An 11,843-nucleotide genomic window follows, 5' to 3' on the forward strand; every position below is an offset into this window, starting at 1 on the left:
CTCGCTGTGGAGATCCCAGTTCATAAACCCGAGCGCGTCCCTGGCGCTGCCTTACCCCCGCGGTGTCCGCTTGGTCTTCCACCTCCTGGGCCTGCAGCAGAGGGGTGAGCTTCCAGAGCATCGAGTCACAGGGTCATGGAATAGATGGGGTTGGAAGGGACCTTCACGGCAGTGAGGCACTTGTAGACTGGCATCAGCCCTCAGCCCACGGGCCTGAGCTCCATTCCTTATCAGAGGAGCAGAAGGAGGCTGGGAGGAGCGCACAGCAGCTTCCAGGAGCTGCTTTTCTGGGAACCAGCTTGCTGTGCCCTGGCTGAGTGCGGGCCTGCATATCCCAACACACTCCAGCTGCTGTGGGCTCTTGTTAGAAACGAAGTCGTGAGCACAGCAACAGCCACATGCGTGGACCACTTAAGAAAGAGAATATACTTCTCTGAGAAAATAACACACAGGCCAGCAAAAGCTCTCCATTAGGGACCCCCTCTTGCCTTCTGCAGGCTCCTCTCTCATTACGCAGTTCCCTCCTCCAGGCAGTGACTGCGTTATGTTTCATGAACTGACTGCTGATAACGCATGGAGAAGAGGATCAGCCCAACTCCATCCCTCCTGGTGCTTCTTTCCCTAGCTCTCACATTTGGCCACCACCAGTGATAACCTGTCTCACCATGGTCTGTACCATGGGCTGCATGAGGATCTCTGCTCTGCACCGCCTGCCTCCTTCTGCACTGACCGTGGTGTCTGCATGGGCTGTCTCTCTGTCCTCGTTATTCATTCCTCTCTCCTAGCTGCTGTTACACAGTGGATTTTACCCTTTCTGAACGTGTTAGCACAGAGGTGCTACAGATACCGCTGTGGCCACTGATGAGTCCATCTTGGAGTCAGCTGGAACTGGCTACTTCCAACATGTGGGCAGCTTCTGGCATCTTCTCATAGAAGCCACCCCTGCAGCACCCTTGCTATCAAATCCTGCCGCACAAACCCAATACATAATCACTGATAGGGAAACTGGCAGGGAGATATCTAGTTTTGGAAAAGCTCCTTTGGCTGGTGTCCTTTGGCATGTTTCTGCTGTGCTGGGTGGGACTGGTTAGGTGCCTGAGCACTGAAGGATATGCTTTGTTCTCAGGACTAATTCTGACTTTAACCATGGCAGTTTACATTTGCCTTCAAAAAGGCACAGTAAAAACACATTTAAATGATTGTGTAAAGGAGTGGTCTTAAGGACTCTAATAAGGCTGACAGACCCACGTGATGTGTTTGAAATGTTTCTGTATGGAGGTGAGATTTTGTGTGGAGCTGAGCGTGGTGTGGCTGGATCTTCTCCCTGTATGTCTTTGGCTGGAGAGACAATGGACACTTCTGTTGTTTTCCAAAGCAAAGCAGGGACTGTCACAGTAGCAAACAGTGCACATCCCACAAATGAGCTCTTCCAGCATGAAACCCTGACAGTACCAGCAGCCTCCGGGTTCTTGGCTTGCTGTGGACCTGGAAGAGTTTTGCTCCCTTAAATTAAGCACTGATGCTGCTTCACTGACCTATGGAAAGCACATTGGACCCATACGGATAGTCCTGACCAGCCATAAGATGACAGCAGTGTTGGGTCAGGATGAGGCCCCAGCAGGTGCACTCGTCAGCAGAGGCTGTGGTAACCCAAATCATGCTGCTGCTGTTCCGAGGAGGGGATTTCTGTGACCTGGCTCTGTGCATTTGGGCACTTCAGCCAAGTCAGCAGGAATGCAGACCGATGCAGCAGCACACAGATACGCAGCAGCACGCATGTGCATCAAAGCTGGTGTAGCACAGCAGGAGCTTTGCTTTGCTCAACATTACTTGCTGCCTTTGAGGTACAAGTATTAACCCAAAATGCATGCCAGCCCACGTCTTACAGTTAAAATTGACATATTCAGACTAAGGATCTAATTCTCTTTTAATTACCTAAACTGGTTTTTACATCTAGACAGAATACTTAAAGTTATGGGGGTTTTGGTTTGTATTATTTTCTGTTGTGAATCTTTATGGATCCTGTCCTGGGACAGTTAAGAATCTCCATGGTGCTTCGTAACTGGTATATAATGGTATATAATCAGTGTTTTCAAGAGGCTGAAAATAAAACAGGATTACGATACAATTACTGGGGCAGGAGGGGAGTTTTGTGCATGATAATGCAAGCCTGTTCCTGTGCAGGAGCTTCTTTCAGCCAAGAGTGGTGCAGGACACAAATACTCTTTGTTAACATTTCTTTTACTCCCTTGTTAAACCTTTGGCTGGTTCTGACCTGCAGGCACAGCTGGATGTTACCACAGCAGAAATGGAGTTGTGCTGCTGGCTGGGAGGACTCTTCTGGAAAGGATCAAATCAGAAGCTCCCATCCTCATCCCCAGACTGCATGCAGTGTCTTGAACAAGTGACTTGAAAGCCAGAGATGCTGCCAAGGATTTAATTAACATTGTCTCCATGTTGCCTTGGGAAGGAGGCTTCAGCATAGTGCCAAAAAAAGACGGATATGGACAAGTTTCATGCCATTTTGGATCCAGACACTGCCATTCTCTCTGCTAAAGTGGAATTTCTGCAGCGCAGAGCTGAAAGATGTGGAAGAATCCACCAGGTCCCACTTCATGCTATTTCCCAAAGGGTCTAGCAACACTTTAAGTGAGCGCTTCCTCATATATCCCACTTTTAGCTGGTGTAGTTCAATAGGTGGTCCTTAAACATACCCTTTTGCTCTCTGCAAGTGCTGCAAGGTTTTCACAGTGCAACAAGTGACATTTGTGCAAGACGAGCCCCACTGATGTCACTGATGCTCCAGCATGTCAAGTCCTGTCCAACTAAACATACAGAGCATTATAGGTGGTATCAAAGACTCCATCTTTCTAACAGAGACCCTCTGTAGAAGGGACCCTCTGTTGTGAATAACACCAATAAATCAAAAGAAAACAAGTGTGTATTCTAGATTGGAGCTTGAACGTGGCTAACAATTGCTCTGGTCTCTATTTTAAGGTGACATGGTGAAGCCAAAACAAGACTATTTAATATGCCAGCATCATCCTGAATCCTCTTTAACGTGCATCGTCTCAGCAAAAAGGAAAAGCAAGATCAGGATATAAAGCTAAGTAGCAGATATGAGCAGGACCAATATAACAACTGTGGTGGGTACTTTTTATGCAAGTGGGTGAACAGACATGGGGTCCATGGCAGGGGGGATGGAACTAGGTGATCTTAAGGTCCTTTCCAACCCAAACCAGTCTGGGATTCCATGATGGTCTAGCCTCAGCAGCTGGGTCCTTCTTGTGCTCCCAGTTCTTGGGATGACCCTAAAATTTGGCCCTACCCTCAAGCTTGAACAGATGCAGGAACATGCCTCCTGCTCTCCTGTGCTCTCCATGCCCTCCAGACACTGACAGGGCAGCAGACTGCTCCCAGGCTTGTCTCTTCAGGAAGGAGAGGAGCTCTGAGGTCTTAACGATGCTGGCTACCCACAGCAACACAGGGCAGGTCCTGTGCAGCCTCTGGATGTGGGTTTCACCTACTTTCTTTGCACAGGAAGGCAGCAGCATCTCAAAGCAGCTGGGCTGTGAGGAGAGCTGAGGTCGGGTCCAGCTCAGTGCTCCTGGTGCTGGTGCTGCTGCTGCGATGGAGGAAGGTACCTGCCTCTGGCAGGAAATCCTGTGGGCTGCAGAAAGCATCTCCTGCCTCCCCACTGGAAGGGTTTGCAACCAGTGCTGGGGCAGCAGAGGGGGGAAGGGTGCCCTTTAGACTCCAGTGAGAGCTAGGGAAGTGAAAGGCTTTGCAAACAAGGCTGCACATTTATGTTGCGCTCACACTACAGGTTCACAACCTTTGTGGGGAAGCCCTGGATAACAGCCTCACTCCAACAGCTACACACAGCAGTGAAACCTCTGAAAAGAGGGACATATATCCACTAATAGATACACTCAGCAGCACCAGTGAAAGGCCGTCCTCTTCCCAGTTTGGGCAAATAGGCTCCAGCACATATCCCAAAGTGCTCACAGAAGGGTTGGCTGCAGGGCTGCAGAAATTGTTTCTAGCTCTTGTGCTTCAGCTGAGCGAGGTCTGATCTAGAGGGCTCACAGTGTGAATCTGCAGGGGAGATAAGTGGTGCTGTCCACCACCCTTTGGATTTGTCCTGAATTTCTGTGAATCCCTTTCTGAACACCTGAGTGGTTGCAACATACAAACCCCCCTGTTTGTCCAAGGGGGATCTGTCGCGCACTGAAAGGCAGCAGCTGGATTGCTGGTCCTGCATGTGATCCTGCTGCTGGGACTAGAGCCTTTCTCTGTGGTCAGAATTGTTGTTTGTGTTTTGTTCTGCTCTCCTCAAGGAGGACAGCCCAATGTGTGGAAACATTGTAAGGGCAGGAAATGTTCCACTGACATGAAAATAAATGTCTAGAAGAAAAGATAAATCTATTCTCTGCTTTTTCCTAGGGGAGGAGAAAGAGGGAGGGAGAGAAGAGGCAGCTGGAGAGATTGGCAGTTTTGTAGCACTGCCCAGGACAGAAGAAAACACACAAGCTGAAAGAATTAATGATGAAGTAGGTTTCTCAGGTGCAAGTATGGTGCAGTTACACTGCATGCAGTGTCTTTATTACAAAACTTCAAATATAGTGATACCTTGTAGGAAGAAATAGAGCAGGAGTAAAAGCTTCAGAAAACCACTGCATTTATCTATCAATACTTATATATATAAAAAAGATACACATATATATGCATGTCTATGTGTGTGTACATATTTGGGTATATAGACACAGGTGTATATATGTTTGTCTATGTACATCTATATGTATAGGTAACCATTCACATATAAATCTCTCGATGATCTTAAGGTCCTTTCCACTCTTAACCATTCTATGATTCTATGAAACCAGTCACTCACAGTTACCAAATTGGAGCAGTAATTCCAGTCGTACATCATCCCCTTGGCAAACAGATCAGGGCTCTGCTGAAAGCAGGAACCACCTTGGCCTGTGGCTTACCAGCAAGCAGGACCACAGGAAGCTTTGGCATATCACTGTTACTGCTCTCTCAGCTCACACTCAGTATTTTTCAACTCATCTTTTTTTTCATGGTAACTATTTCTCTACTCATCCTTAGGACACTCATTCATTTCCGTAAGGGTTTTTCTTTGACAACCACAGTGTAATTTCTGAGCTACAACTTCCAAACCCTTCCAGCCCAGGAGCTGCAGGCCTTGGTAGTGAATGGAGAGCGAGGATCATACCTAGATACTCCTCCACATTGATTACAACAAAACACATGCATATGGCATTTCTCTTTGTTGCCTATCTAATTACTCACCTACTAAGCTCTTTCTGGGCTGGAAGCCTCATTCAGAGCTGTCAACAAAGCCAGGCCCTGGCATGATACCTGAAACATTAACGTTTTCTCCCCAAAGAGTGAGTTTGGGCTCCTGCTGTGAGCCTTGACCCTGCTTACAAAGCCAGTCCACTCTGATGGGATGAAGGAAGGAGCAGCCAAGTGTCCTGAGTTTGGAAACATAACCAGTTTCTTTCAGTACTGAATCTGAGGTAGGGGAGGACGTGCTTCTAAAGCACCTCTCCATGCTGCTCAGAGAGTGCAGAGGTCTGCTGGTAATTCCATCCTCCCTTTCACAATGCAGGCAGGGCAGGACATGCCGGGGAAAAGGGAGGAAGATGCTAAAGAAAGACACTAAAAACTAAGAACCCCAACTGTGTTAAAAAGCAGGCTGAAGCAGCTGCTTCCACTTTTCCTATCCTAAAAGGCTGCCCAAACAGTTCTTCCCTGTGGATGCCCTGCTGGGAGGATTTCTCAGTTTCAGGTCATCTGTTCAGGATGAAAGTTTTTCACCTGTAGCTCTACAAGACAACACCAACAGAAGATGACTGTGAGGATGCTGCATGAGCAGAGGAGTGCTTGTCCAGTCTGTGCCCACTGTGGTCTTTGCAGAACAACAGAAAACGGGCATATTTTCTGAAAGCTTCATGAAGGTGTTTCTTGAACTTCTCACCCACAAAGGCGTAGATGACTGGATTGAGGCAGCAGTGTACAAAGGAGAGTGCCTCAGCCAGCTCCATGGCGAGGTCTAACCTTTGGCTTGTCTGGCAGTCATCGATGATGTGCATGTTCTTTAGAGAGTCCAGGAAAAGCACAATGTTGATGGGGGTCCAGAAGAGGATGAACACGATGACAACAATAAAAGCCAGTTTAATTGCTCTGTACTTGTTCTGAGTATGGCACTTCTGCAGGTTTTTCAAGATGCTGTGGTAGCAGAAGATGAGAACACCAACGGGGATCAGCCACCCCAGGACATTGACTTCAAAGTTACTGAAAGTCCTCCAGCCATTGCTGCTGCCAGGATAGTGAGGCAGGCACTTAGTCTGGTTATCGTAAGTTGTCTCCTGGAAAAATATCAAGTCTGGTGCTGATGCTAAAACAGCAACTGCCCAAAGGACCAGGCTGGTGATAGCCCCACGAGCAGCTGTCCGAACCCGTAGAGCGTAGACAGACTGGACAATGGCCAGGTACCTGTCGACGCTCATGATGGTTATGAAGAAGGCGCTGCTGTAGAAGCCAATGAAGTAAGCGGAGCTGATGATTTTACACATTGCATTACCAAAAGTCCACTGAGTTGTGATGGAGTACTGAACCAAGAAGGGCAGGGAGAAAACAAAGAGGAGGTCAGAGATGGCGAGGTTCAGCAGATACACATCAGTCATGGCCCTGACGTTCTTGAAAGCTGTTAGGATCCAAATGACCAAAGCATTTCCCACGAGGCCAGTCACAAACAGGAGGGAGTACAGCACCGGAAAAAAGGCAGATGCAAATGCTGGGATATTGTCAAGATCACAGTTGATGTCCAGTTCTGGGTAGTAGAAGTTGTGTTCATAAGCTGCAGAGGAGTTAGATGCTGGGGACATGTAACCCACCTGTCCAAGAACAATGAAGTTCATGAGGCTCAAATACCAAATTACCCTCTTAGTATGCATACTAGGCACAAGTCAGCTCACAACGGGCTGCTTAGAATCATAGACTGGTTTGGGTTGGAAGGGAGCTTAAAGCTCATCCAGTTCCAACCCCCTGCCATGGGCAGGGACACCTCACACTAGAGCAGCTTGCTCCAAGCCCCTGTGTCCAACCTGGCCTCGAACACTGCCAGGGATGGGGCAGCCACAGCTTCTCTGGGCACCCTGTGCCAGTGCCTCAGCACCCTCACAGGGAAGAGCTTCTGCCTAAGAGCTCATCTCAATCTCCCCTCATTCAGTTTAAAGCCATTCCCCCTTGTCCTGTCACTACCTGCTCTTGCAAAAAGTCCCTCTCCATGAGGACTGTGCCTCATCTATTCTATGATTCTATGATGCAAACAAGGAATAAACATGAGTGATCAGTCCTCCCCTGCCAGGTCCTCTGGCAGCTGTGGTGGTAAACCAGAGGTTACCAGTATTCCCTACGAGCTCCGTGTGGGGTGCCCAGCCCCATGCCTCAGTCCAGGTGGGGCACCAGCGCCAGAGACAGGATGCATCTACAAACCAGAAAACAAATGGGCATGGCCAGGGGGCTGAGAGCCCCTAACATAGATTTCAGAGTCCTGTTCCATGTTTCCTTTTGAAAGGAGGAAAGGAGTAGGGCTCAAAGAGGAACTGATACTCATTTAAAGGCTGTGTTTCCAGTTAGCTGAGTGCCAGAAATAGCATTTCGTGGGACCAGTTCCTGCACAGTTCCAGCAGGCTTTCAGCTGTAAAGGCACCAGCACATACAGGTCACCAGTGGGTGCTGCACATGGCACGTTTCTCCATGCCAGGTGGGATCAGAAGTGGCAGGTCTGATCTGAAGGACAACTTCTCAAAGAGCAGACAGGGCTTTCTGCCCCTTCCTCCCTCCTCCCCACCAGAAGCTTTTCCCAGCACAAACTGCTGCTGCCAGCAGCTCCTGCCCACCAAGACCTTCCTCTGCCAACAGGTTTTCCTTTCAAAACCAGTGGCTTTGCTCTGCCAGCAGCTATCAGGATGCACCAGCATCAGCAACATGCCCCTTCCGTGCTCCCTGGCCCCTTGCAGCCCACCCAAAAGCAACCACAGCATCCCTGGGCAGCACCTGTGACACCAAACAGGTAAAGATGGGTGACAGCACATCTCCCACCCAGGATGTCCTCCTAGCATTACCCCTGCCCTTAAAGCCACCCTTCCTCCACAAACACAGCCTCCTGAGCCAAAGACATTCTCACCCCATGGTTTTTTCTTTTTCTGAGAAGAACAGTCACACTGATTTCTTCTAACCCCCCATCATCCCTACCAGCACTGTGTGTCCCCATAGGCAAAACTGGACCCCTCACAAGTGCTACCAGCCTCAGCTTGCAGGACAGCAGCCCAGCAGAGAGAGACTCACCGACATGTCCTCAGAGCCCAGCAGGTATGCCAAGTTCCCCTCCATAATCCAGCACTGGGTCTGAAAAAGTGGCAAAGTGATGTCTTTGTATCACAGCTTTTAAGAAGCATACCTTCACCCGTATATGATGACAGCATTTACCTTAGCAAGTCACAGCCAAGGACTTCACTGGAGCAGTGCACAGTCATAAAGTGCCTTTTCCTTTGTGAGATAAGTGCTACATTGAAGATGTGTGAAACCCCAAACCAATGATTTCAGCCTGTCAGTGACAGTCAGAGGAACGGAAACTGCCAGGTATATTTTCTGAATAAGCAGTGTGTTTTCACTTTGAGCATCTCTATGAACGTCAGTGGAAGAGGTTTGCAGTTACCCCCCTGTGCCCATGACGTGCTCCCATCCCACCTCCTGCCCCTGCTCTGCAGTCCCTGTGGCAGGGAGAGAGGAAGCAGCGCTGCCTCTCCTCTGCTCCAGGGATTCTTGATGAAGAAGCCTGTGGAGGATGGCCCAAGGCTGCCAACAGTCAGCAACTGTAAAGGGCACGATGTTCACATTAACATTTATCCTTGGGAGGCACCTTCACCCTTGCAACCACCCACTCACAGACAAAAGTACCCAAGAGAGCTGATCATAGACTCATGGAATAATTTAGGTTGGAAGAGACCTTTTAACATCAAGCCTAACCATAAACCTAACAACTCCGTATCACCCTTCCTTCCCACGCTGAAGACACTCTCACAGATAACACTGAAGTAAAGCCCTGAATAACTTTACTGGATTTCCACTGGCTCTGCCAAGTGCCTGCTGGTGCCTTATGGCCTCCTTAGTCAGTCCTGTACCTCTCCAAACTGGAGCTGCCAGGCTGCCCAGCACAAGGAACAAGCAGCGCCAGCAGCCCTAAGCCTGCTGTGGAGCTGTGAGACGCCACAGGGAGAGTGGGTCAGTAGCCACCCCATGGGAGCTGGGGCTGAGGATGACACTGGGACACTCACCCCACTCCCATCCTGCTCAGGGAGGCGTTTCAGCGAGCTGAGCACAAGAGGAGCAGCATTGGCTGCTGCAGCATCTGCACAGAGCCTGTGGCAGGACATCCTCTGGTGCACACACGGCAGCACAGAGCACGTTCAGAGCCACTGCTGCTCCTGGGACACACAGCACGGGAGGCTTCACAACCCTTCCTGGGGTCAGGCTGTATCCCCAGAGGGACAAATTGACACCAAAGGGCACCTCTGCTTGCAGCAAACCGAGTTCCAGCCCAGGCTGTGCCTATGGGGGCAGGATGAGGGGTCAGCAGGCGTCAGTGATGGCAGTGGCACAGGCTGCTGGCACCTCTTGTGCAGGGGAGAGACATGGTCACACACCAGTGTAGGAGACCCTTGCTGTGCCCTGCATGGCAGCGGAAAGCCCTGTCCGAGGGGCGCCTGGGAACAAGGCAAATTAGGCACTGGCTCTGGAAGAAAGGTGCATTAGGTTTTAGGAGACCTGGCTGAGCTTCTGTCAGCTCTCCAGAGCAGGAGGAAACATTTTCATCCCCAGACGTAACTCCTTATTCTCTCAAAGGACAATTTTTGCATCCCCACCTTTTAAATGAAGGATGAATGTGTCTCCCAGGGGTGGCTGGATCGGCTGGAAAGGCACCAGAGCTGAGCTGTCCCCTTGCATCTTTCAGTGACATGAAGGGATGAGGCTCCCTTTGCTAGGTTTTCCTGCAGAAGTCAGGCACAGACATGACTCTATGCAGGGCTGTGTATGTGATCACATACACACACACATGGCCCTCACTACAAGAGAGACATGGAGGTGCTGGAGTGGAGCCAGAGAAGGACAATGGGGCTGGTGCAGGGCCACCTCCCTACAGCCTCCTGCCAGGCAGTTGCAGAGATCAATAAGGTCACCCCTCTTGAAGGCCAGATATTTCTTCACAAAGTGCTTTAGTCCACAAAGCTTGAACTTGCCACAGCCTCAGGAGCAGGAGCAGGAGGAGATGCTGCTGCTGTGGAAACACCACTCGTGTCCCCACATGTGGAAAGAAATAAGGTCTCAGATTTGGAAGGAAACTCAAGAAGGAGGGGGAATAAGAAGAAAAAGGGTTTTCCCCACTCTTTACCCACTGTAACCCTGCACGGCACATCCTTTACTCCTGATTTCCTCCTTTGAAAACCTCCCATACCCCACAGTTGGGAAGGCACCAAAGTCTGTCTTAGCCCTTTCCAGGAAAAGTCTTGCTGGTTACAAGAGATGCATGGTCTCTTTTTAACTTGGAGAAACAAAAGATGCTTTTGCCCTTCATGTAAAGACCAGAATGAAAGTATTTGCAGCAGCTTTCTCAGACTTTCTTATCCCTGAGGTGTTTCCTGAGCACCAGAGGGTGAACAGAGGTCAAAGATGGAGAGCAGAGATATTTCTTGATGTTGCAATTGTTTTTCAGGCGGTGTTGTGTTCATTTCATACCTATTCATGTTCCACTGCAAGTGCACACCATGATAATGAGCGACACCCTTACCTAGGGTTATCACTATCGCTAACAGAAAGCCTCTTTTGTCTCCCTGGGGAGATGTGTTGAGGATGCCTGTGAATCAGCCTGATTTGGTTTCTCTTTATTTGAGGTCCTCCAGTCAAAACCTGTGGGTATTCCTTTTGGCAAACCTCATTTCTTCTGTGCTAGCTTCCAGTTGAACTCTGGGCAGCGCTGGAGGGCAGGGGTTGACTGCTGCCTTTAGGGAAACACAGCTGTAAGAGGAAACGATGAGGTTTAAAGATCTGCTGCTCTGGCCCTTTCCTATTCCCTAACCTTTAAACTTCCTTTTCAGTATGTACCTTTGCTGTTCCTGGCTAATGCCTAACCAGGAATTGGTTCCCTGATTATTTCCACGGGTGCTGACATCACTTGTGCAGCTTGGTTGATGGCTGGAAGCTCAGTTTGACCTCTGGTGTATTGCTGTGTGGCTGTTGGGGATGTAACCTTTGCTAGACAAAGCATAATGCCACGAAAAGATATGTAATTATCAGAAATAGCAGAACTCAACTTACACAGGAATATTTGCCTGGCAAGTCACTACACCAGTCAGTGAGCTGAGACAACCTGGAAGATGCTCACCATCCCAAAACCTCCCATCCAGCCCAGCCTGTCTGGATGCGGCATTACTGACTTTGGAGAGAAAGCATTTTAACCTCCCTTGGCATCTGAGGCAGGGGCAGGACCTGGAGGTGTTTTCCAGGGCTGTATTCCTGTGTGTGCCAGAGGACTTTGGTATTGGTACCTTCCCCAGCTGGACACTGTCTCGGATCCCCATAATAATACATCCCACTGCACATGCCCCAGCCATGCCAATTGGGATGTGTGGCATCCCTGAGGGTAATGCTCATGTCAGGGGCCAAGAAGGCTCCTTGATTAATGAACATGCCAGTGCTTAAACCTTCAGGCTCCTCCTGTCCACTGGAAGCCCTGGGCTGCAGAGAGATGT

At 49.4% G+C, this 11,843-nt stretch overlaps 1 protein-coding gene across 3 annotated transcripts in view; it reads right to left on the reverse strand.

The window, feature by feature from the left end:
* Positions 1 to 4,936: 4,936 nt before the first annotated feature.
* LOC133274918 (C-C chemokine receptor type 8-like) overlaps positions 4,937 to 11,843 on the reverse strand; it is a 28,566-nt gene continuing 21,659 nt past the window's right edge. For 2 of the 3 annotated variants that reach the window (XM_061464526.1, XM_061464525.1), the window contains exons 3-4: positions 8,383 to 8,442; positions 4,937 to 6,926 (exon numbers count right to left, since the gene is read on the reverse strand). In XM_061464526.1, coding sequence (XP_061320510.1) covers positions 5,856 to 6,926; positions 8,383 to 8,442 — 1,131 coding nt within the window. In that variant the 3' untranslated portion in view covers positions 4,937 to 5,855. Of the gene's footprint in view, positions 6,927 to 8,382; positions 8,443 to 9,959; positions 10,090 to 11,843 lie in introns of those variants that run through there. The other variant, XM_061464527.1, reaches the window with a different exon arrangement.

Source organism: Pezoporus flaviventris, unplaced genomic scaffold (genome assembly GCF_033815535.1).
Source record: "Pezoporus flaviventris isolate CSIRO_AGI_PZ_B2104156 unplaced genomic scaffold, CSIRO_AGI_Pfla_v1 ptg000037l, whole genome shotgun sequence".
In the NCBI taxonomy this organism is placed as follows: Eukaryota; Metazoa; Chordata; class Aves; order Psittaciformes; family Psittacidae; genus Pezoporus; species Pezoporus flaviventris.